This window comes from Maylandia zebra, linkage group LG11 (genome assembly GCF_041146795.1).
Source record: "Maylandia zebra isolate NMK-2024a linkage group LG11, Mzebra_GT3a, whole genome shotgun sequence".
NCBI classification, from domain to species: Eukaryota; Metazoa; Chordata; class Actinopteri; order Cichliformes; family Cichlidae; genus Maylandia; species Maylandia zebra.
Window position 1 is genome coordinate 10417621 of NC_135177.1, and position 27303 is coordinate 10444923.

The 27303-nt window shown below is 38.3% G+C and overlaps 1 protein-coding gene and 1 long non-coding RNA gene across 2 annotated transcripts in view; both read left to right on the forward strand.

Moving 5' to 3' along the window:
* The window catches only part of cdkal1 (CDK5 regulatory subunit associated protein 1-like 1), a 258575-nt gene that overhangs the window by 191704 nt on the left and 39568 nt on the right, over positions 1-27303 (forward strand). The window contains exon 12 of the mRNA XM_014410796.3: positions 7874-7936. Within this exon, the coding sequence (XP_014266282.2) occupies positions 7874-7936 (63 nt within the window). The remainder of the gene's footprint in view (positions 1-7873; positions 7937-27303) is intronic.
* On the forward strand, positions 22925-26283 carry LOC143420930 (uncharacterized). The gene is made up of 3 exons (XR_013100681.1): positions 22925-23337; positions 25293-25354; positions 25576-26283. It is a non-coding gene; the product is annotated as an uncharacterized LOC143420930 (long non-coding RNA).

Sequence of the window (27303 nt, forward strand, 5' to 3'; positions counted from 1 at the left end):
GCACCTGTTTTCAAACACAAACACACACAGCAAACAGACGACATCTAAGCCATGTAGGGTCGGTCATTAATAAAGTGCACCAGATGGTTTGTCTGGAATACAACTGTGTTCAATAGCCACAGGAGGGATGGATGGAGAACTAGATGGATTAGGAATGGAGGTCTTAGATAAAGAGTGTGTAGGAAAGGAGAGCAGATAGAAAGCACTGCTGAAAGGGAGATGGATGGAGGAAATAATGAGACAGGAAGAAACGCATAAAGGGACATGTCCACCGTGATGCATGTTGGGGGTTCTGCACAGATGTAAATGTATGTAGTGAGGTTTTTCATAGTTACAGTTTGGTTTTGAGGGAAATAAAGTAAACCATATTTACTATATTGTACCAATGACTGCTAATGGGTCACCACAGGGCATCTTCTATGTCCGTCTTGCCCTATCCCTTGCATCCGTCACACCAGCTGTCTGCACAAACTGCTTCTCTACTCCCTTGAATCTTCTGTGTTCTTGCCCAGCAGCTCTGTATTCAACATCCTATCTCCAACATATCCACTGTCCCTTCTCTACACGTGTCCAAACCAGCTTTGTCTCCAAGCCACTCAGCCTGAATTTGTGTCTGATACACTCATTTCTAATGTTGTCCATCTTGGACACCCTCAATGAAAATCGCAGAATCTCTGGTCCGGGCTCCTGTCTTTTTGTTAGTGCCACTGTCTCCTGAAAATACATCTGTATTGTACTGATGAGACTCGATGTCACTGTGTAGAAACGACTCCTTTTCAAAAACGAGGGTTTTTTTCACGCTTTGCTGCTTTGGCACTCGATGAGCTGAGGACAGAAAAGAGAATTTGGTGCAAATATTTGGTCATTTCTAAATCCTGATTTTTAAGGTTAAATTGTTTTAATTTGACATTCTATTCTCTAACAAGCAAACAAATATTTGATTAGAAAAATACAGTCATGAGTGAAGCCTGTCCATCTTCACGTCCAGCTGTCCTGTTCTGTTATGACCTGCTGTATTAGATGAGTTATGAGAGAATACTCACTTTAGATTCGAGTGTAGGAAAACACAAAGAACAGGAGACCACATGGATGGAGAGAGAAAGCTATCGTGTTGAGAATAAAGGGAAGTGAATATTATTAGCTTGGATCCCTCTAATCATCCCCAGGTGACTCGAACCTAGCCTTGATGAATGAACTTGCTAAGTAGAAGCTGTTTGGATGTCTGCTGGTGAGGCCGGGTTTTCCAGTGAGCAGCTGCACGAGACAAAGAAAAGAAAAAAGTGATAGCGAAAGAGATTGGCTGCTCAAATGGGACAGTGTTTTTAATTTCCCCTGGTTGTAATTGGTTAAAAACTCCATTACCCACGAGGCACCAGTGCAGTAGCTGTCAAAGTAAAACAGCTGGCCAGCCACCAGTAGCTCCATCTTCAAGCCTCTGTATCATCTATCTATGCCTGGACGCACACTCAGAAAAATCCACGCTTCCCCTCCGTCTCTGTCTGTATTTGAGACAAAACACTCCTACATGCATAACAGGGGAGCTAATAACAGTTGGTTAAAGGGAGTCTAGCAGGTATTAAGTTGAGTTAATGGTTAAATTGCTGTCTATGCTAGGGAGGCCTACATTTGATTAATGAGCTCCTAACCCACTAATAATAGAAGACATTGCATTTTAATGATACTTTTTTTTTTTCTTTTTTAATTCAAATGATTTTTTTCTGTGTATAGGTCATCAGTGCGCTGTTATAGCTGGAGGGAAAAGCAATAATAGTGTGTGAAAAATAAAGTAGGCTTTTTGACTGAATGGAATTTTGTTTGATGTTGAAGAAGGACGATTGTGGTGAATAAAGTGTCATTTTTTTTAATTTGGAGAAATTCTTAATTAGAACACTTTGACTGTTGGTGCACTTGAAGCATATACTCTCAAGAAAGCTTTTCAAAACCCTTTGGAATTATGTAGATATCATAATTGATTACTCACAAAATGTGATTTGATCTTTTTCTAAATCACAGTTATAGACAACAATAATCTGACTAGACAAATAACACAGCAACAGCCATACTTATCATGCCTTATTGAACACACTGAGTAATCACTTTACAGCCCGGGCTCGAGAAATATACGAGCCTCGGTGGTAATGACTCCCCAAAAGCTACTTGGAACCAGGTGTTCCATTAAAACGAATGCAATTAGAAGTGCAGGTTGTAGATGTGCTTCACCTTAAAAACAAAGGTGTACAAAATCTGGTTACTTTAGAAGAAGCATTTTACACTTTTGCAGCATTTCCTACTTTGTATCCATCAATCTATTAAAAAAATGGGTGGCAAGAGCTCTGTTGCTGCTCTCCCTAATAGTAGTTGTGCCACAAAGATACCACCAAGAACAAAATGTGCAATTCGGAAAGAGCTGATATAATCTAAGGACACCATGAAGGAAATCAAAAGAATTAAGAACATCTCGGGCAATGTTCTCATATCTCATTGGATAATGTTCTGTGCGCAGATGAGACAAATTGACCCTTTTTACCCTTTTATCTTAGCTCTGCACAAACCCAAATTTAGAGGGGAAAGGCAACAAACACTATATGTATTTTCTAATTTTTATCCCTTTATAGTCCCCACACGTGAGATTTTTGTAGTCCTCTGCATTTAACCCATTCACTCTAGTTTTACACATTCATGAAGAGACGGGGTAGCTGTTGGTGGATTCGGGGCGAACACTCTACCTACTGAGCCATCCCTTCCCTGTACAACACGGGAGCTGCATAGTTTGGGGCTGTCCTGCTTCATAATGCCTCAGGCTTGGATGGCTTGCAGTCACTGATGGAAGAAGGATTTGGTTATTTTAGGAAATTTTCAGCGACCAGTCTTCGATCTAGTACTCGGAGGAGACGTTGGGTGATCCAAAGTCTTTGGATCTGGCTAAGTCAGGGGCGTGGCTTTAACCCTGGTCAAATGACTCAGGGGGCCTTTTCATGCCAGAAATGTTGATGAACTGAAAGTGCTTTGTAGGAGATAATGATCCACAATTTCTCCTATAAGCAGATACAGGAGACTCAGGCTGCTAAATAAACTTTGCTACATTTTAGCAGTTTGCATTATATATCTGTGGGACAGTGGTGTGGAAAGCCTCCAGCAAAAGTCCTGGGCTCAGGTCCACTGGCCGGTGCATTTCTGAGTGGCTTTTTCAAAGCCATACATTGGCTTTGAAATGTTTAACTGGCAATTGTAAACTGGATGTAGGTGTAAATGTCTATGTGTTAGCCCTGTGATAGTCTGGTGACCCCGCCTTTTGCCTTATGACAGCTGGGATAGACTCCAGCCCTCGCACAACACTGATTTGACTGAGCGGAAGAGGATGGATGAATGATGAAAAAAAGAGAGTAATATTTTTTTATACGCGTTGCTTAACTGAGATAGTGGGTAAGAAAATGTTAGTTTAGTGACCTCTGTGAGAGAGGAAGGTCATAAACCCCACTGTGACCACTCTGTGATGCTTTAGGAGGTGTAAATCCTTCACAGGCACAACTCTGCAGTTGATGCCTCAGGTTCTTTGACTATAGATATAATGACGCTCGAGCTCTATATCATTAACATCTGTTTGCCATTAGGGAAAGACAAGTGGGCGCATATTGGTGACCAGAAGCAATTTAAGTATTGGCAAGATCATTGTTACCTTGCCCCACAACACACAATCATTTTGGCATGCTGGAATAATACCAGTATGGGTTTCATAGACACACACGTGCAATTACACAGAATTCTACTGCCTTGCGTCACAGAGTCATGCAATCGATATTTTTTTGTGAATTGACAAACTATGCGCAGGGCCTCACTGAATTGCAGTATATACACAAAAATACTCATTAAAAACAGCTTCTGCTTGTCATGTACAGAGCTGGTAACTTACACACAAAAACATACATATAAAATCAGTCACTCAATCATCAATAAACCATTTAGAATCCCGTTATTAGTTTTATGTTTTAAGTCGGTGAAACTAGCAGTTGTTTCCTGGTCTTAATATTGAATCTTTTCAGATGGTGTCGTTAATGATCACAAAATCAGAGCTTGATCAGATCAACTCTTTATGAGCTTTGTGCTACTACTTGTTTATTAGATAAGATAATTGTATTTTTTATATGATGGCTTTTATATTGTTTACTTGTGTCGCCACTGCTCCTGCGTTGGAATTTGGCTACATTCATGTAATGTCACTTCTGGTTTTATGAAGCATCCGTCTCTGGGGACAACAACAGATGGATGTCATGATAACAACCATTGTTCATCATCACCCTGCTGACAGGTCCACACGCTCACGGATTGGCTTTGCATTGCCGGGTTGTCACTAACACAACCTCGACAGCATGCAAAATTAACTTCGAACATGCACCCAAACACACGCAGATGCACACACACATATCTGTGTACAGAGGGAAAAGTCATACATGTAATGCAGAGCGTTTGGAAAACTTGATAACATTAAAGATGTCATGGGATCATTTTTAGGTGAGGCCAGAATGACTATTTGGACAGATGTCACATTTAAACAAACTAAAGTGTGATGTTTGGTTTGTTTAAATCAGACTCTGGTTCGTTTCCCTTTGGTGTGGTTTGCTTGTAAAAATATGAACATGATAATTGCACTTGGGTGCAGACCGATATATCTGCACCGGAGGAAGTGGTCTAGGTCCGGTTCACAAACAAACTCCAGAGCAGTTTGTCACAGACCGGTTTAATGTCAGACTATATTTTCGTGTTGCGGATAAATACAACAAAATGAAATGAAACGACCAAGACAAAAATTGTGATTTTTTTTTTCTTTTTTTGGTAAATATAATAATAAACGCGAATTCAGTGTGTAATTGTGTGACTTTATTAGCAGCGTCCTTCTGATATGCACCAACAACACTGAGAGTAACATCCTCCTCTCTGTCCCTTATTCTCTCTGGTCACTATGGTAAAGCGTAAATATTTCTTTCAAAATAAGACACACAACTACAACACAGGGAAACAGAGTTAACGATAAAAACTTAGAAAACCATAAATTTCACACCCGAGCCTCAACTCTCGCGGCCCAGTACCAAACGACTCGCTGACCAGTCCGGGGTTGGGGACCGCTGATGTAAATGATATTATGTGTTTACAGATCATCTGCGGTCTATTTGAGTTTTAGTCTACACATCTTTACCTCTAGACTATAAACTAATACAAATGATTAGACTTTTACTGCTATAGCTAAGAGTGTAGTTCTTATTCTAGGACCCACAGACAGAGCAGTTGTGGGATAATGAGAGCATTCAGCTTTCTTTAGCAGCTTTCCACAATAGTCGGGAGGTTTAAAGGAATTTTGTAGCTCCTATCTTAAAGGTTAGGAACAGGTAAGTTGACTTGAGAATATTACAAAGCTGTAGGATTTCAAATAATGAGCTGAGGTTTCCACCTCTTTCCGATCTGGTGCGACACTGGGAATGTATCTCTTTTTTTCATGAGTTTTTATCTTTTAACAGCTTTTTTTAGGCTCACATTATCTCTTTTTGTCTTCTGTTTGTCTGTTTTTATGTTGATCTTTGAATCCCTTGTATTCATACCGTTGTCCATATGAGTGTACAGCTTTTGTTTTTTGTGTTAGTCAGTATGTGCCTTCGAGTTGGCACGTTGTTGTTGTTGTTTGTTGTGTTGGTGCGTTGTGTGTATGTGTGCTGCTCCTGAAAAGAACCAAATTCTGCTGAGTATTCATTGGGGCTTGATAAATCTTTACCTGGAGTTAAAGCTGTCTTAGTTGCACTCTCTCACACAAGCACACCATGGAGCATCAATGAATACAGAGTGATGGTAAAAGTTATGAAGGGATGATAAGAAGGGGGAGAAAGGTGTTGAGGAACAATGATGAGATCGCTGCTCAGAGCCGAGGTGCTCAAGGCAAAAGGAGAGAGTGCAAGAAATTATCAAGAGACATACTTACGTGGGGGAGAGTGGGCAAGAGAGCGAAGAATGAATGATTAGAATGAGTTTTCCCCCTCTGGAAAAACAGAACAGGAGGAGGAGGGGCATTGAGGGGTCTGTGGAAAGGCAAAGAAAATGAGAGAAAAGAGGATTTGTGGATTCCAAAGAACCCTTTGGCAGAGGAATAGAGAGGAAATCAGATGAAAACAAGAATGTGAGGATGGCAGTGGGACGGGGCCAATGATTACAGGATTGTATGGATCAGAAGAGGCTTGAGTGAACAGACAATGAGTAAAAGATGGGTAACATATGGAAACAGAAGAAAGCGAATAGATGGGAGGAATGGAGAATAGAGCTGCAAGCTATGAGAGGAGCAGAGAACAACAGAAAAGGTCCAAACTGGCCAAAACACAACATTTCTCTTCATACACCACATCTTTTATTGTATTATTATTATTATTTTCTTAATTTGGCCTAATTTTTCTCTTATCTGTGGACTTTAGCAGAGGCTGGCATGCTTCTGAAACTTGACTACACCATGTTGTAAATATGGTTAGTTGAATGTTATGCTTGGTTAGTCAGCAGACATTTTTCCTCTACGTTGAAAGATCAAGCTGTCTTTGCTAGTCTGGAATTAGCCTGTTTGTCCAGCTGTGCAATAGCAGAACAACAGGTTTTCTGTTCAGCATGTACGGCTCATGCTTAAGGACATTCAACTTAACCCTGCACATTCTAACACTCAAAAAGACAGAGACACGAGGGGGGGAGAGCAGGAGGGAGAATAGCTATGAATGCATACTCCCTTTAGGTACAGTACCATATTTATATGCCCTTTCCCTTTAGCCATACATGGCCTAATCAGTGAGCTAATTAGCACTTTCTGTAGCTGCATCAGCCTCATGTAACTCATTGCATTAACAACTGCCACAGATCAAACCGTCGCCTCTCACGCTTGTGCATCTCATTATACAGTAAGTACACGAAGGCCAGACTTTAACTAGAAATGAAGTGAAGCATTTTCTGCCACAGATGGTGTACAGATAAATACATTCCAACTGTCCGTTCATTATTATTATGAATTCATTGTGGGCATACTTATAAGCCTTGGCTTTTTTCCATCCATTTGAAGTAATCCAGTTAATAGCAGTGGAGCTGTAATGTATGTCCATATCTGTATAATATCTCTATGATCATTATCAGAAATACAGAGGACAAGGAAATGCAAATAAGATGTATCACACGTCCAAAGAAATGTTTTACAAACAAAGCAAATAAAGAAGGACGAGAAAATTCAGGCTGTGAATCAGAAATCTTTTGTTTCCATTGTTGAGTCGGACTAGTTCTGTATTTTTGTAGGTTTTTTACCTTACAATATAAAGCACCTTGAGGCAACAGTTCTTGTGTTTTGGTGCTATATAAATAAACCTGAACGGAGTTGTCATTTTAAAGTTCTATTGTTAGTCTTGTAGTAAGAGAGTAATCATGTCTTTTTAACTACGATGGAGCTACATTTAAATCAAAGTGGTTAATTAGCACTAAAGGTTTGAATGTGTTACTGCCACTGTTTCAGGAAAGCTAGCCACAGTCACGATGAGTGGTTAGCCTCTGCTGTTGTTGATCGGTTGATCTTGAAAAGAGTCACTTTTAGATGTTTATTAATAATTGTACCTGAATTAGGTGACAGACGTATGTAACAATGTTTAAGATCAAAAACTGAAACCATCCAAGGTCACAAATCTTCCCGTGGGTTTGCACTTCCAAAAATATGATCACCCCCTCATCCAGCTTCAAACTCGATACTGCACCTCTTTAAGTCTCCATCCAGATTGTCATTAAAAAACATAACGTCATTTATTAGCGAGGTTATTTGTTTTGTGTTAATTATGTAAGTGATTCTTAAACATTTCTTTTTTTTTTCTGTCTGCAGAAGAAGCAAAGAACTAAAGAGCTGTCGCAGGTCTTCCACTCTTACAACCCTTATGACCATAAGGTAAGATCTTTCACTGTTTGTCCCTCAATAACTTTCCTCGCCAGCGTGAATTGCAGCATTTCTTTTTCAACACTCTATATTGCTTTATTTGCTCATTTAATGTATCTGAACGAGCCGAGCTTTGAGCTTTCAGTGTCATTCGTCTCTAGACCACAAGGTTAGTTGTTGTAGGTCACCATCGCTGCCTTGTATTCAAGGCTGTGATGAATTTTTTGTCTCTCCAAGATCTATGGCTCTTGTTAGAAATCTAGTGAATGAGGACGGCTCAAGTGTTTGTTCCTGATTGCATTGTGAGAGCGAGCGTGTTTGAGAGAGTGAAGTCTGATATAAAGCTAATCATCTCTGTCCATGTGTGGATCCTCCTGTATTTATCTCTATCTGGGTTCATACGAAGTGCCATCAAACAGTCATGAACTGCACTTATAAGAAGAAAAAGCCTTACGTGTTATAAAATTCTCTTGGATACTTGAGGACATTCGACTAGAAGTCATTGTTGACGGGCTATTGCTGGGGGACAAATTCACAATGTGCTACTAGATGAGTGTCGGCAAGAGTTGAGGCTTTTTTTCACTCTTAAAACTGTTGTTTGTTGTCTGAGCCACAGCCGTACAGCCAATAGTTGTCACTCTGTTCACACAACATCACAGAAACTCTTACTACACTTACTGCTCTGTGTCATGTGACCTTGGCTTTGTGCTGTTAGCACGGAAAAGAAAATCAAATGTTATCAGATTGACATTTCACAGCAGACCAAAAATGACACTATTCAGGCACGTTTATGATGATGAAACCTTTGGGATGATAACTTTTATGCGTTGCATTCATATTTATATATATATATATATATATATATATATATATATATATATATATATATATATATATATATAAAGCCATGTTCTGAAAGGGTCAAACCCAACTCTAATAACCATCTCCCATGAACGAGATCAGTTATATCCAGCTATGTAGCAACACTTTAGCTTAGCTTTTTATTTGTAACAAAGTATTTTGTTTATGTGTTAAGCAGTAATTTTAAAGATTTGGGAGAGTTTTTACTGGTGTAGACACACACCTTTGCAGATGCACACAACCTCAGACAGACATTCAGAAAAATTAGTAGAAAAGAGAATTTTTAGCAAAAGCAGAGAGGGTGAATAAGGAGAAGAAGAGAATGCCATTAAAATTTATAAACGTGTTTTTATCTCAATCAGACATGGTTCATAAGCATGCTCTATCTTTAAGTATGATTCTCACGGTGATTGAGAAACCAGATGTGTGACAGTATGCCACTCAGAACTTGGCGTGGTAAGCTGCGGCATCTTGTAAATATCTTTTTACTTTTTTCATTTTCATGTTTTCCTTCTGTTTGTTGAACATGCTGATAAAGTTTAGCTTTATTGAAGAAGTTAAATTCTTACTACTGCAGAAAGCCTCATTAAACCCTGGTCCACTTTGGGATAAATCTTTGAATTTAATAACAGGAAATTTAATAACAGGACGCTACACATAAAGAATATCTGTTTCTGAAATTGCCTTTGAAATAAAACTCATATCGTAAAGCTTATGGCTATTTTCTTTTCAGCTCCACATGCTGTCATCTTTTATGAAAATTCAAAGTATACATGGATGCTTATTTATGAAAGAATGAATTAAGGATTAATTAAGCTGTTGAGATAATACAGTAAATTTTACATATTTTTTATTTTTATTTTGCACATTACATTGTGTTTGTTTATACTGTAGAGCACATTTGTAGCACTTTGTAGTGATCTAGAGTGGGATCATGTGTAGTCTATTTGTACACATTTATACATCCACGGAAATCTTAAAGTTCAACTTAACGATTTATTGGTCAAAAATTGGCAAAAAGCCTTAAAACTTAAAACTATGATTTTTACAAGTGTGCTGCGTATTGTCAACGTACAGAAGGTACTGTATAAGTATTTAAAATGTCATGCCACATTTGACCTATGACGTCTCCTTCAAAGATGAATAGCCTGACCTGAAGGTTCAATTCAATTTTATTTATATAGCGCCAAATCACAACAACAGTCGCCTCAAGGCGCTTTTTATTGTAAGGTAGACCCTACAATGATACATACAGAGAACCCCAACAATCATATGACCCCCTATGAGCAAGCACTTTGTGACAGTGGGAAGGAAAAACTCCCTTTTAACAGGAAGAAACCTCTGGCAGAACCAGGCTCAGGGAGGGGCGGGGCCATCTGCTGCGACCGGTTGATTCAATGCAGAGAGGTCTATTAACTCATAGTGAGTGAGAAAGGTGACTGAAGAAGAAATACTCAATGCATCATGGGAATCCCCAAGCAGCCTATGCGTATTGCAGCATAACTAAGGGAGGATTCAGGGTCACCTGATCCAGATCTAACTATATGCTTTAGCAAAAAGGAAAGTTTGAAGCCTAATCTTAAAAGTAGAGCTAGTGTCTGTCTCCTGAATCCAAATTGGAAGCTGGTTCCACAGAAGAGGGGCCTGAAAACTGAAGGCTCGTCTCCAATTCTACCTTTAAATACTCTAACAAGGAACAACAAGTAAGCCTGCAGTGTGAGAGCGAAGTGCTCTAATGGGGTGATATGGTACTACAAGGTCATTAAGATATGATTGGGCCTGATTATTTATTATTAACGTTAAAGTGATAGTAATGATATTTAGAGCATTGCTTGTATTGACAATATATAACCATACAGGGAAGGATATATGGAGATATTATTACAGTAATCATCATTTAAATTCATTACAGTTTGAATACATGTACAGTGTACCTGAATAAGTATAATCATTTTTGGAAAAGAGAAATTAAGATTAAATGAATGCTCACACGTACTTTAGCCAAATATAAATAAAAAATAATTGTACTCAAAATTTTCTCAGGTACGTTAAAAATGGTTTTGATGGGGGAAATATGTAAAAGGCTGCACTTTAAGCTTGTTTTCACTGCACCGCAAACGTCTTATTCCCTTAACAGTAAAGGTGAAGGTTTTCCTTTAGATTGACAAAAAATATTCCAGCTTGTAGAGTGTTTTTAACACTCTACAAATCAGCTCATGGTATATAAATGTTACCGTTGGTCTTGTTCCTTTTCTAAGATTGTGGAGATGTGTGAATAGATCCCTTTAGATTAAATGTCTGGATGGCCGTGAGATGTGATTTAATGATAGCAAATGTAATGTCAAGCATGCATTCTCCCACAGCAGGCAGAGGTTTTCCTGTCCTTGCCCGTGTTCGTATACTGTGTAAATGTTGAAGCAAATCAGCGTGTATTAAGCCCATATAGCCCTTAGACAAAAATAAATGAAGGCTGATAATGTCCCTCATTTTCCATGATTCCCTTGGGCGTCTGCTAGCTCAGCTTATGGTTTATTTAAGGATATCATGTGTTTACTAACACATCCTATGTCTGTGCGTCTCTGTGCGTGTTTGTGCGCGAGGCTGAGGGAGCGATAACGAGCGAGTCAGCGTTTAGATTTAGCGAGAGGGGAGAAATAGTCGTTTCTGAAGCCATTATTGTTTTTTTGCATCTGCCTGTTGTGATGAAAAGGTCATTAATAAAGACTGAGTTGGGGAGAGGGTTGTGAGTTAGTCGAGGCTTTATTGTAGCTTCAGGGTACCAACCCGATGAAACAATGTTTTTAAATGAACTAATTGTTGTTTTTGTACAGAGCTTGTTTCTTAATCTATCTTCAATAATTCTGAATGACAAACTGAGTAAGTGGCTCGCTAAAATAAAAACCATAAAAGGTTTTTAGAAAGCATACGTGTTTTCTGTCTTTTTCTTTTTGTTTTCACTTTGACATTACAAGTTAAACTATTGCAGTCTGTGCACGGTAAATGGTGTTAAACACCCCCCCCCCCCCCCCCCCCCCCCCCCCCCCCCCCCCCCCCGATATCTGCCTCTAGAGAAAATTATGTTAATATAAATATAAATAATCACCTAGTTTAAAAAATATAAATGTATGAATATATATATAAGTCATAGTGAGTGATTGGAGCGCTCCACTTTCAAACAGTTAGTATACATTACTTATAGACAATTGCACTGTTCTGTTGTATTTATGTTTAAAATACCTTCTTGTGTCGTGTGTGTGTGTGTGTGTGTGTGTGTGTGTGTGTGTGTGTGTGTGTGTGTGTTTACAATGATTAATGTGAGGTATCCCTTAGCCAGATGGTGCTGAACAAGGCCCATCCATCAGCAATGAAAAGAGCAGTGGGCAGAAAGCTGGCAGAGCACTTTGTCTGGGGCCAGTGCCCCCATCGGACACACTCACATACAGACTCTCTTAGGCTTTGACAGTGTAACCTATTAAGCCGTGTTGGATCCTTGTGTTATTGTTTTGGGGCTTTTTTCTTCTTTTTTTGCAGGATTGCAGGTTCTTGTTTGTTTTTGTTTTTTGTTGTTTTTTACTGCCTTCAACTTAAAAAAAAAAATCAAAACAAACAAACTTCTAGGGTGGAGGCTTGTTTCTGTTTTTTCTACCAATGCCAAACTTCTTTTCTCTAGCATGCAGTAGAGGGGCAGTATACTACTGTAGGGTTTTCGAATGCAGAGAATTTTTGCTAAAAGATATAAATGCTGAGCTTTTCAAAAGTAAGGACAGGAAGATATTCTGTGAATGGTGACACCAAGGTGAAAATGAAAACTGTGCTTTGGTCTGGTGGTTGATATTTGAAATTCTTTGTGGATGTTGACATTCTGATTGGACGTTGCACTCATATTAAAATTGTCATTCTGTGGTGACACACAGAGAATCCTGTGAATGAAATGAGAGGATGATACAGAGAAATGACAGACTAATTATAGACAGACATTAAAAAGAAAATTAATAACATATCTCTTTGTGTAATTGTTTGAGGAACAAACACCAATATGACCTCCACTATTAACCAATAAGTATCTTTTACAGTGAAAACAATTAAAACAACCTGTTCATAGCTCAAGTTATTAAGATACTTGGAGTTTTTCTTATGCGTATCGCATAGTCAGTGGTGATGCACAGTAATACTAGCATCCTTGCTATTGTTTGCCAAGAACCACCAAGTTATATTTCTCTGTATAAATGTGTAGTTAAAGTGTGTAATTGCACTTTTCTCATTCAGACTTTGCTGCATCACCGTGTCATCACTTGCAAAGTTTTGCTCCCTGAAGGATTTGCCCTTCCAGGTTGAGGTTGTGGAGTCACCATCATGATTAGGTCATTGTCAGCAATGTGTGCGTCCACACATTCAGCTGACTCGAGTTAACAAAGCACCTCTCTCTTCTCCCCCACGCACTGTCACAGTCTCCTGAGAACACACACAGACAGACACACATACACTCTCCATGCTGTGTTCATAGGCCTGAATGACAGGGGTGACAGTTTTCCCCGCGGCAAGAGAGGAGGGACAAGCTGTCAATATGGTCCGGTGCACCTGCCCAGCCTCATAAGAAACACACACAAAGGGAGCGAAACAGAAATAGGGAATATAGTAATAAAAAGGGAGTTAGACACGGCTGAATAATAGGCTCATAATGAAGGCCCAAACAGGGAATAAAGGCATGTGTAGAAAATAAAACACTTAATTACACATTAATAAACTCCCCCTTTGGATATTCTGAACTACTGCTTTGTTTAGGAGTTTACAGAGTTATCTATCATTGGGAAATAAAAGGAAAAATTCTAATTAGTCTAGCAGCTCTCTACAAAACTGTTCTTTTTTTCCCGCCTGTTACTAAACCAAACAATTAGCATTTTCTTTTTTCCCCCTTTTGCCATTTTTAATTGCTGTTATTTTCTTTAAAATGAGTTTTTAAGCTGCTGTTGTTTTGCATTGTTGTGAAATGTTAACCTCTATCTTTGTTAAACTTGACTTTGGCTTGCCGTGCTTCCGTTTTTTTTCTTTTGCTGTTAATTAACTGACTATTCAGGACAAGACAAGGAGGAAGTGGAGAAATGAAACACTAGTACTGGTTATGGTAATTTATTTTCTTGCCATGTTCGCTTAACTTGTCTATTCATCCATCGGTTTTTGCTTTTCTGTGAAAGACCCGTTTTGCTCTGTGCGGCTTTTTTTTTTAAGTACTTAGACTTTTTTGTTACTAGCATACAAAAGCAGTTGATTCTGTTTCATTTAGTTTTATGTTGATAAATTAAACTCTTTTCCAACTGATTTTCTATTTATGATGATAATTATTAATTTCCATTGGCATGGCTTGCAGTGTCCAAGCCTGAAGCTGTCACATCACATCATGAGTGTGGCCTGGAGCATACTTACTCACTGGGTTGCACATCAGGGCTCACACTTTCAATGCAAAGTTTTACTGTTGCATGTTGTAGATTGTTCTTTTGGGCAGTGGATCAGACTAACTGTGCAACTTTGTTACACTTCTTGATGCTTTTCTGTAGTAATTACCCATATGGAAAAGAAATAGTAAAAACTTATATGATTTACTCATGAAAGTGGCCACTTTCTCATTACTTTCATATATTGTTTTAGTAAGTATCCAAAATATACATGTTTCATTATATAATTTTTCAAGGGATCTTATATCTGTTTTCACTCCTGTATGCTTTTCATACAAGTTTCACACAAGACAGATACAAACTTTATAAGATTTATATATATCTTTTCCATATGGGTAATGTAATGGATGCTCAGTTACCCACTGAACATAAAAATAAAATCTTTGTGACAAACCTGAGGGGGCTTTAGGTAGGCTAAGGCAGCGGTCCCCAACCCCCGGTCCGTGAGTCGTTTGGTACCGGGCCACAAGAGTTAAGACTCGAGTGTGAAATGTATGGTTTTCAGGGTTTTTATTGTTATTTTTTAAAATCATTTTTATTGTTAACTCTGTTTTTTCCCGTGTGTTATGAATAAATCTTGTTTTTGGTACTGGTTTTATTTTGTTGTACTTAAACGCGGCACCTTAAAGGCTGGTCCGTGAAAATATTGTTGGACATAAACTGGTCCGGAAAAAAAGGTTGGGGGCCGCTGGGCTAAGGTACATAACATATTAGGTCCGTATGATGTGATGAAAGTCTCTGAGGGGAGATGGCTTAATATCAAATCAGCAATCTGGAAGTTTTTGCTTGTTTGGCTGTGCAATGGCAGTAATCCTGCCTCACTGGCTCAATTTCTGACTACCCTTGTTTAAACAGGGTACCTGTAAATGTTTTGGCCTTTCAAAATAAAATTCCCTCAGTTGACCAAAATGACAATTTCCCACCTGTTTCTTGATATTTATCTAGCTTTATTTTGGATAATTGACATTTTGCTCCCAATACTTCCTGCAGCCTCCATTATATACTGAATAAATATCTTCATTACAGAGACATTGAATTCAGTCCCTTTGCTACAAGTGTATAAAATCACCTACTTTGCATGAAGTGTGGCTTTAAAAACAATTGTGAAAGAATTGTTTTTTCTTTTTTTCACTGAATTTGAGCATGGTGCTGTAATAGGATGTCATCATTGCAACAGCTCAGTTTGTGAAGTTTCTTCCATGGTAGACATTTCACAATCAACTGTGAGTTGTATTATTGCAAAGTGGAGTTGTATCAGAAGTAGCAGAGTATGAAAGGTTACAGAGCGGGGTCGCTGAGTGCTGAGGTACAAAGTTGCCAACACTCTGTTCCTCACAGGAAGAATCCAATGAATCCAAACCTCACATTGAAATGCTGTCATGTTCCATCTAAGCCACTAACTAAAGCAAAGATGGATAATTGTTAGCACAGAGACCAAGATACCTGGATCTTATGCTGTACGAATTTTATGTGTGTTTTAAGGTTATTTAATGCACTTCTCCCACTTAAATCCCAGCTTATCACAGTACTGCACAGTCAGAGTCAGATACACTTCATCAGAACATCGGAAAAACTCGGCCCTTGTCTATAATGAATTCTCTTTGCCTGTATACATTGCATACTGCACAAGCGCTTTTGTCAGCCACTTTATCTTGTAGTTTCACAGGCCTTTGGAAAGCTTATCTTCCATTGTAAATTGCATGTTAACACAGTTTGAAATCTTGCATTTGCTTATTGATTCTACTTGGCTTTTATCTTGTCCACTGTATGTTTACAGAGTATCTATTTGTCCAACATGACTTACTTCGGCAGTCGCTATAAGCAGTGCAGACATAAATGTTTAAATCTTAAAGGTTTTGAATTAGCAGTATGCAAAATGAGTTTTCCTCCTGTGGCTTCAACACGTTCAAAGCGTGCCTGTCTTTACAGAACAAAAGGAAAAAGTCAGTTTTGTTACCACATTTTGTCCAAGACAATGTTGTTGAAACTAAAATGATCTTTATTCAGTTGAGTTAGGATCGCTTTATTTGGCTTTGTTCTGGGAGAGCGCACCACCCACCATTTCATCTGCAAGAGATCCCTGTTGTTAGTCAGGATACATCTGTAAACTTTTATTTCAGCCTTTTAAAAATTCCTCTGGTATTTCATTAAAAGTTTACAGTTAACGCTAAATTAGCATTTTTAGTATAACTCCAATTAGATGTGATTATATATTTACACACAGACTCTTGGTCAGCACAAAGTTCTCTCTGTAAAGAAAAAAACCCATCTGTGTTTATCTCATATTGCCTTTTATGCAGCTCCTCAGTGGGCATGCTGCCTCCACTGACCAAATACATAATTTGTATTCAGAACCATCTGAACTCTGAACAGTTTGTTGACAGACATGCCTGAATTTGTGTCAAATCTCTTTATTTGCCTGGTCATTAAGTCCTTTGCGTATTGTTTTTGTTTGATCTATTTATTTAATCTATGTTCTTGTAAATTTACTGATAGGGAGAGATGTTAGCAACATATCTTAGAGTAGGAGGATCTTAGAGTACCTGAAGAATACTGACTTTACGCTCAAGACAACAGTTTTTCCAGTTGGAATATAGACATGCTGCTCACATGGGCCTGCAAATGAGCTGTGTGTATAGCACCAAATGTAGGATCACTGCTGTAAAGTCCTTATTCTCATAACTGACTTCCAGAAACTGGGGCACAGTAGGGGGGATAAGTGATACATTAACTGTCTGCAGGCATTGTGTGGGTGTGTGACTGTGTGTGTCTGTGTAAGCAAGCAAGCCAGATTTTTAGAATTTAAATGAAGGCAGTTAAAAATAGTGATGCAAGTCTGCCTTATGTTCTTTGTATGGGTTCGGGTGGCAAGGATTATTCCCAAGTTGTCATATCTGACATGTTTGTGTGACGTATAAAATATTTATTTTTTCATGTAAAAGTCAGTCAGTAGATTATAACCATGTGAGATTGTTGTTCTCAGAAATTTCCTGTGTGTTTGATGGGATCATTCATTAGAGCTCATTTGTGGTTAACCCATGTCATCATGCTGTGGGAGTCTGTTTTATGTTTTTGTTTGTTTTTTTTTAAACTAGATGCTTCCTTCTACACCCTAATCTTGTTGCCGTTTCTTTTCCTGACTACATATTAACAAATGACTTTCATATTCAGAAACATTTGCTATAAGGATGTAATCAATAAGCAACAGAGAATTAAGGTATTTCCTCTCCTCTCTCACTTCAGAATATTTCAGTGATCGAATGCTAATAATCCAGATTTATGTGTATACTGTACCATGTAGGTCCAAATATAAAACTGTTGTCACATACCCTGCAGCTGATCCATGTCTCTGTGAGAAATCCCTTTCATTTAATGACAGACAAGGGGTATGATAAATGTTATATGCATACCAACCATATAATAATCAATTGCTTGATTTTTCATTTCATGTTAAGGCCACTACAAAAGCTTGCAACTGAAGTTGATTCATTATTGCAGAATTTTGTTTATTTTGGTTGGAATGTTTCAATAGCAGCACATAATTCTGTCCATATTTTGTTGATCATTGCGTTTATAGTACACACTCTTCGTATAGGTCATAACGATGTGGTCAACCCGCCATCATTAGTCTCGGCTCTTTTGAAACACGCTGGACAGCTTGGGACAATGAAGGAATGAATCAATTAAAGATAAAGGGGAGAAAAGAGCCGGAGCTTCCACATATTGAAGAGGAGAAAACGAGACAAAAAGAACAAAAACACCTCAGAAAGAACAATGGGCTGAATATTTATGGGACTGAACGGAAGAAAAGAAACACAAAGACAATGTTCAACAGCTTTGACACTTATTCTTGAGGTGGCCCTCGGTTTAATTTTTCTTCATAATATTTGGTGGAGTTGTCTCTCAATGTGTTGCGCATAGATTAGTGTGTTTGCTTGTTGTGCTGAAGGCCTGTTAATTGGGTGTTTGGGGCTAATAAATAGCCGTAATTAACAGGCATGGGCGAGGCAGGGGTGTTAAAGCTTTGGCAACCAGATGCAGGAGAACAATGAACTACAGTATGGTGAAATTCACCTGAAAGTATCACTCGTTTAGATTAAAGCAGCATTGACAGAAGTGGCTTTGGAACCAAGAAGGTAGGTTTCTCTGTCACCAGTGAGACATTTGTTGTGATACTAACAGCGATAAATCGGAAGTATTACCTGGTATTGTCACCCCAACGCCTTAACAGTTTCATGTGAATCTTAAATATATATTGCGCTATATGCTGTAGTGTGTGTGTGAAAAGTGTAAGGTGGATCACACATTTAATGTATGTTGTTAAAGACGTGTAGTCTCTGTGTTGCAATGACAGTGTGTTGAAAAGCCAAAGGATACTGTGCGTTTGTAGTTCGGCTGAAAACTGATTGCAAACCCCACCTTTGTCATCTTTAGTCATCATTCTGTCATCTTCATTCTGCTCCTGATCTGGTCTTATGTTCTTTGACCTGGACGGCTGCTTGTCTTTTTGTGTATGTTGATATATGAGCCCAGGCTTGTTGAAGTGAGGTATAGTTGTTTGAAGTCCTGCCAGTTCAAGAAAATGAACTTTAAGCCCATTAAAGAGCAGAAAAGCATCAGGGATTTTCTCTTTCTCTCGACTGCATCAGCTATTTATTTTCACCCATGGTTTTATTTCATGCCTGCGAAGAAGCAAATAGAAAGCTGAATGGGAGCAGGTGAGGTTCAAATGCACTTTATTTGTCTGTTTTTTTTTGGGGGGGGGGGGTTGTGGGCTTTCAGGGACACGAGTAATAGACCTGAGGTTATTGTGATTTTCATGAAGTTAATAACAGGCCTGTGTCCTGATCTGATTACTTTTAATTGACGCTTTAGAAAGCCAAAGGATGCAAGAAGTGGTGTTTCAGAAAGCATACAGTGGCTTGACCTATGGTAGTTCAGGGTTGAGCTTTATCAACACATGTATTATATGGCTTTGAGGCATTGTATCACTTGTAGGGTATTAGTCAACCTTGTAAGTATTAATGGTGAAATATATAAACACTTCAGTCTAGAAATGTCACAATACCACAATACCATGTCTTTTCCATTAGCATCACTCTGTTATCACTCTGCGATCATGCTAAATTTGATACCAAACTCACAAAATTGATCAAATGAATTTTTCTCAATAAATTCATCATAGCACATGTAATAAAAATAATATTTTAAGAATTATATATTCACTTAGATATTGTATTATTGCCAATAAGTTGCAGTCTGATGATGTGGCTGACACTTTGTGTTATGTGCTCTTCACATAGACCCATGGGACACACTTTAACACACTGGAACCCTCGAGCATTGTTGTGTTTGGGTATTTATACATATGGGTTTTGATCCCTAAAATGAAAACAAAAAGCTAGTAAACATAAGGAAACAGCAAGTGAAATGAAAGATTAAGTAAACCAAAATTAGCTTATGCCAACCTCTTTAAATCAAGAGTTAGAACGCAACTTGTAAATATGACATTTTAACATGTTTATGCTATAGACAAACTACATATCATCACATTAATTTGCAGATTTTTATAAACAATTAGATTCAGCTTTAGAATAACCATGTAGATGCTCTATAAACCAATTTGCAACCAGTTATTAAACATTAATGATCATTCATTGCTTAACAGGAAGGAACTACATTAAAAAAATGAATTTTGAGGTAAATTACAGTAAATCATCAACTAAATTTAAATTAACGATCAACTTACATTTATTAATAATGGTTACTGGAAGTATTATCTGATGTCTAAAGGGGACATTTTCATTCTATAAGCTGCACTTAATTTACATCTTTAGTGATTTAGCATAGATTAAATTTTTGGATCTGTGATATGGTTTTAACTTTTATACATATTTCACTAAAAGAAACAGCTTGAACTAAGGTTTCAAGCTGTGTCTCTTTCTTATTTTGGTCTCCTTCTCTACCATTTATCTCTGAGTCAGACAGATTTCTGTCGCACCATTAAAATAAGTCTTTTTTTTTTTTTATTTGAAAGGAAGGAGCAGTACCCTGAGGGCTTGTCAGCCGACTTGATGACATGAAGCTTCTGTTGAAAGAAAGCAGGGAAGATCAAATGCTTAATGGCCACCTGTGAATATGTGTCTGTGCCTGTTTCCGTTATTAAACACAGACTCGTATTTGAAGTCTTTTCAAGTGATGGATTGAATCTTTAGCACATAATGGAACTTCACTGTGCTTTGCTGGTGGAATCAAAATGAGGAATTTAACTTAAAAAGTTATATAATAAAACAGAAGAACGGAATAGCTACAGCTAAACGCTACAGTGCTATAGTATTCACCATATATACACCATTTGACCCAATCCCTGTATGGGTTTAGCCCCAAAATTGCTTTGGAATATGATATAGGGTGAAACACACACACACAAATATATATTAAATACAAACTAGAAACCAAGGATAAAGTCAGTAGTTGACACAGACCTGTTAAAAGCACATATGCCGAGAATGGCGACAAATAAAAACAAAAAAAGGGATGAGACATTAAAAGCAGGGCAGACCTGTTCGAGTCATCTCTTCTGATGCAGAAGTAAAGCCAGCCTTGAGCGGAGTCTTTTCCAGGAACTGCAGCATAAACAAATTAAGCACCCCTCTAGCTTTTGTTTTTCTGTGCAAGTAGGGAGATATACTGTATGTGCATAGTCTTGAATATGTGCTGTTTTAGGCCATGTGGGCTTCAGTTTTGTGTGTGACTTAGCATGTGTAAGTGATGTTTGTTTTTCTGATATGGCTATAACAGCCTCAGCGGTCTTTCTCGCTCTCTCACTGGGTGTGTGTGTGTGTGTATGCAAATGCCAGATTGTAATAAAATTGTGTATTTTTCATCAGTACAGCACAGGTAGTAGCAATAAGGCCTCAAGCTATGGCTGAGCATTGGCAAAATCAGTGTATTTAATTCCCAACAGGCAAAAACAGGAGATATAGACTATAGCTTAATGCTATGTCCTCAGGGTAACTGATGTATTTTGGTGTTTGGTGTTTGAGATTTCAGGAAATCTCATAGGGACACAGGCTATTTTTTACTAACTGTGGTGTAAACTCTTAGCTCTGTTGTTTTATATATATCTTTATTTCTATGAATAGATGGATATAGATCAGGGGCGATTTTAGCCCATTTTTGGGGGTGCTTCAGGACCCCCAAAATGAATCAAAGCACCCCCAAAGATTTCTTACTTTTTGACTTTTTTTTGACAATATTTGCTGTTTGTGTGACACACTACTAAAAATATAAAAAGCATACAGTACTTGGTTGAGACGTAACATTTTAACAACAAAAGTATAGATAACCCCCCCCTCCTTCCCAAAATGGTTTGTTCCAGCTCTCCCCTGCTCTGGCTCTAGCGCCCTTTCTGCCAGAGCGATGGTGGCTGAGACGCAGCTGAGCGGAGGTGTAAGTGCCTGGCTTAAAACAGGACATGTTGGATGCATTTAACCTTCAGTTACTCTTTATATAGTTAGGTAGGAGTCAGAACATGTTTCTTTTTAGCTGAAAAACATTACACCCAGGCAATGTTCCCTCTAAGCTGCGCACGTGCGCAATTGCGCACTGCTGGCACGCTCTCTGCGCACAGAAAATCTGCGTTGCGCACAAAAAAAAAAATCTAACCTGAATTGAAATTAAAATTAATACTTTAACAATTCTGTTTTGCAGTGTTAGTCAGTAAGTGACTGGCTGCTCCCGTATGGAATTAGAACGATGCCACCTTATCCCATAGTCCAGCCAATAATGCGATTCACATTCGTATATACGCAGCTAATCAACGTCGTTGACAGGCTACGACAGCGTCCTTATGTGCCGACAGCGGTGTTTTAGCTAGCAAAGCGGCGTGGCTGATGTGGAGTGAAGCAAAGTTAATGACAACGTGTACAACCATTGGAGATGTGAGCAGGAAAGATGGAACAATGGACAGAAAAAGTGTGGACTTTATACCAGTTTTGATTTTGTGTTGATAGGCCACGTAAAACCAGAGTTATGATAAAAATATCTGCAATGTTTGGTTTTCTTCCTGAATACTATCGTTGTTTATATTTACTGCGGGAAGAAACGGTAAAAACGGCGTTTTATAAGGAAAACGCTCGAAAGCGCTTTCCGCCTGTGAGCAAAAACAAAACCAAAAAAACCACACCCTTTTCTATTCGTCGAAAAAAGTGCCATGTCAACCAATCAAAAAATGATATGGCAACGTGGCATCTAGTTGTTAAGAAACGGGGGGAAGTTTTAGGAGTGACGGCGGTGTTTTGAGATGTGAGAGATTTGAGACGTTTAGCGCAAATCTTGTGTAGTTAGTGTGTAGTGTAGTCAATAGTTTTGTGTGTGTCAGAACAATGAGGCGACTGCTGAATGTTACAGGTGTTACAGGAGTGATACATCTCCTGTTGTCAGGCCTGCAGGTATCAGGCTGTTGTTCTCCTTTATCTCATAGTGGACAGAAATTATTTTTTGGAGTGGCACAAATAGTTTGTGTGGCATCAAATTTGATGCAGAACACCTGATTGTTCTGTAAATAGCTTGAAATGTCTGTTTAAAAGCGCATTGGCTGCATTAAAAAAAGTAATGCAGCCAATGGCAGCTGCAAAGTTTTTTGCAGCTGCCATTGGCTGCATTACTTTTTTTACCACATACTTTTTTTACCACGTGCTGCATTACCACATACTCATAATACAAGTCAGAGATTTTTATATATATATTAGGGGTGCAACGATATTCGTATCGATATTGAACCGTTCGATACAGTGCTTTCGGTTCGGTACGCATATGTATCGAACAATACAACATTTGTAATTTATTTTATCAACTTTCCTTCTGACGATGCTGTCTGTGTTGAGCGCTCAGTGAATCTGTGTTCGACTACTCCGCCTAGGCTGCACTGTCCAGCGCAGATCCACTGAGCGCTCAACACAGACAGCATAGTCAGAAGGAAGAGCGCAGGGCAAGCTAGCGAGACAGAAGTTAAGCTCTCCTTGCAACATGCAAATTGAACCTCATTCAGATCTGGCGTTTGGAATTATTTTGGTTTTCATGTGACGTATGACCCTGAAGGTAAGCGAGTCATGGACTAAAGTAAAACAGTATGTTGGATGTGCCATGCAATGCTCAATTACATTGGTGTGAACTAGTGTGTTAGCGCAGTTAGCTCGTTAACGTGTTGGCCGTCTAGCCCCATGCACGGAGCAATCGGCGGTAGCTCGTTAACGGAGATTTGCCGTGTTGTGGCGTTAAGGTCATTTCAACGAGATTAACCTGAATGCACTAGTGGGAACACAACGAATATGACTGCACATTTACGCCGACATCATCCTAGTGCAAAGACAAGTGGAAGCAGACAAAAACAAGCAAGCATGCTACTAACTTTAGCCGAGTCATTTAGACAGCTGTTAGCACATGATTCTCCTTATGCTGCTGAGAATATAGCCCAGAAGAAGCGGATAGTATAGCTTTTATTTTGGAAAGAGCCATTTCTCTGTAATAAACTCTCTTTTCCAAAGATGAGTGATTCCTCAATCAGATACAGGGCTTGCAATATCGCTAGCCCGACGTCCCGAAGCTAGCGATTTTTTTCAGTGGGCTACCAAAATCTATCTCTGCCCTGCCCGTCGGGCTATTGTAGGAAAAATATATGTCAATGCTTTTGCATTCTTTCAGAAATGTAGCTGGGTAATTATGTCATTGGCATCGGTGAGCCACTGTCAATATGTGACATATTGAAATCGCGTTTGAATTTGCGCTTGTTTTTTTGCTTTCACTTTGCAATCGTGCGAACTGTGTATAGAGAGCGACAGCACTGATCTGTGAGTGATGATAATTTGTGCACCAATTCCTCTGACATCGTCTTATTAATCGTTAGCTTACTATGCAAACATGACAAGTGAAATCTCCCGCAGCAAGCTTAAATATGTGAGAGGTTGATCACGCAGAGAATCGCTGAGCTTATGTGAGTGAGTGTGTAAAAGCATTTCAGTTCTGCTGAGCCAAATAAGACAGGTCAGGGTGAAGAAGTGACAGCCAAAGAAAAGCTTACCACAAAACGGAGAAGTTATGACAAATGAGACTATAAGGCAAAAAGAAAGTGCAGCTTTATGGTTTCATGGACAAAAGAATTTCTGTGGCTGCGATATGACGAGCTAAATAACCAGGGCTGCACATAAGTGGTCTGCAGGTGCGCATTCGCTGTCAAAATAAAAAACACGCAAAAAGGGTTAGGGTTAAATTTAAAAACTGTACTTTTGAGTTAAAATATATATTTATAATTTTAATAAATGACAAATTAAAAAGGCATGAAAATTTTTTTTGTATCGAAAAAATATCGAACCGTGACACCAAAGTATCGAACCGAACCGTGAATTTTGTGTATCGTTGCACCCCTAATATAAATATATATATATGTGTGTATATATATATATATATATATATATATAAAAGCTAAAAAATTCAAGTTATTTTTACTTCCAATAGTATTAACATACTGCACAGGTCAATGACTAGATTTTTTTACATTTTCATTGTAAGTGGGCTAAAGCTGTTAATTAAAAGTAGTCTAACATAAATGTAAATGCTGTAATTTGATTATTTTAATAAACCATGTAACTTGGATGGATTCGATGCTGGCGTGACCACAGTGCACACGTCTGATGTCGCTCACAGTGGTCCAAGGGATCGCTCATGGAGTTTGTGTGTTCGCTCAGACACATGAAAAATTAGAGGGAACATTGCACCCAGGTAACCTGCAGCGTTGAAAACTTGTTTTCCGACAATGTTTGCTACCTTACAATCTGTCCTGCTCTGTATTAAAATCAGCAACATTTCATTGTCCTGTTGCTCCCATTGAAATGTATATAGCCTATTTAAAATCTAAAACTTTAAATTGTCCGTAGCCTATTGTTGTTACCACTGTCCTGTTAGAAATGGATACTAACTAGCTAACTGAACCATTAACCTTATAACTCCTATTGTGTGTGTGTGTGTGTGTGTGTGTGTGTGTGTGTGTGTGTACACAGAGAGACAGCCAGGTTTATAAGGGATATAAGGAAGTTTTTTCAAAAAAAGGAGCCACATTCAGGTAAAAGTGTAAAATCAAATGATCTGTGAATCAGGAATAATGTTGGATCAGTGTTTCAATATTTATATCTTTTATTAGATATACATGCGGTTTGGTTATTTGCCTCTTGGTTGAAAGTACACTGAGAGAGGACTTTTTCATTAGTGATCTTAATAGTATTTTTTCATATTAATGTAATTTTTCATCTAATTGAATACAATCTATTTGCGTATGATTGTCAGTCCGAAGAGGGAGAGAGGAAAGAGGGGAATGTGAGGAGAAAGTACAAGGTCAGGAAGAACCAGGTAAGAAAACAGACAGGGAACAGTGACAGGCACAACACAAACTGTTAAACTGACACAGACAAAAAACCTAATTTTACTCACACAATCTGGAAGTTGTGTCCTCCCTATATTAAAGCTGCTGTACAGAATCTGCAAAACAAACTGGGTTGAAACATTTTTGACCCTCTTTAACAACATTCCAACATAACATTATCATTGATTGGGGAGATGAAAATTAATGATATATTTTTATGTAGTTCAGCCACAACTCTACTAAAACCTCAGCCAGTAATAGGTAGGCCAACTTTTGGACCGTCCAGTTGTCTGTATGACTGCCGCAGTACCTACATCACATTTGCGCACTATCAGAAAGTGCCAAACAGCCCTGGTGGAGTGAGGAGCTGTAAAGAGAAGCAGATGCTCTGTTTATATTCTAAAAATGTTTTAAGCTTGTTTCAAAGATTCTGTACAGCAGCTTTAAATGTTTTCCAAAAGCACACATACACTTATCAGTGTTTCTCAAACTTTTTACAGTGTGTACCACCTGATAAAATGTCAAGCTCTCCCAAGCACCACTATGAAAGCATGAAACTCATAAATCTTACAACACAAAATTAGTATTATTAAATTAGTAAAATTAGTATCTGCAGTAAAGATTTTTTCATACATTTTATACATTCTACCACAGGCAAAGTTGCCTCCATTTTTTATATATTTCTTTATTAATATTTTGTAATAATTTATTTGTAATAATTTATTCTGTTTTGGGAGTGTTTTTTTATGTATCTGTATTATATTATACATACACATTAAAAGTAAATCTCTGCCCAAAAAATGCACTCAGTTTACTTTTTACTCACTATGAGCATCATTCATTATTCTCCCCCAGTAATGAAGGTTAGGATATGTATTTTTTTATTCCAATCCATTCTTCTTTTGCAGCATTTAAATAACCTTTATCAGATTTGATGATTTTATTACAGACTTTTCAGTGTTTTGTTTTTCTTTCACAAATGTGGGATTAAATTGTGTTAAAATGTATAAAAAAAAGTCTTATGATTTAATAAAGAAATTTGCAGACTTGCACAGAGATGGTAAAATTATGATGACTGATAACGGAGAAGAAGACAACAGACAACGAGGACAGGGAGGAACAGGGGTTTAAATGCACCAAGGAGACAGTTATAGAGAACTCGGGACAACTGGAGACATTTAAGGATGCAGGGACTGACACAGACAGGGAAGACGTCTCATCGTGACGTGTAAAGTTTATCTTGCCTGGCTGGGCAGCTCTCTGGGTGCTCAGCACCCCCAAAGCTCTAATCCTAGAATCGCCCCTGATATAGATATATCGAGAGAGAGACAATGTTAACCTTTTAATTTAAAGGTTGTAAAACTGCACTCTGGGGGTTTCATTGGCCTCATCTTGTGTATGATGTTTAGCACGTAGAAAAATCTGAATGCACTGACAAGCAATACACAATCCATATGCTGATGTGTGTCTTAGTTCTTTCATATAACATACACTGTATGTGTCTGTACTTAAGAAAAAGCAAAAAAAACAAAACGCCGTTGCTGATTGAGGTTTGATTATTTGTGGGATGTTTTTATGCTGTCGCCCTGGGCAACGTCATGTAATATCACGTACCATGCATTTACATTCATGAAATGTAAATGCACAAATGA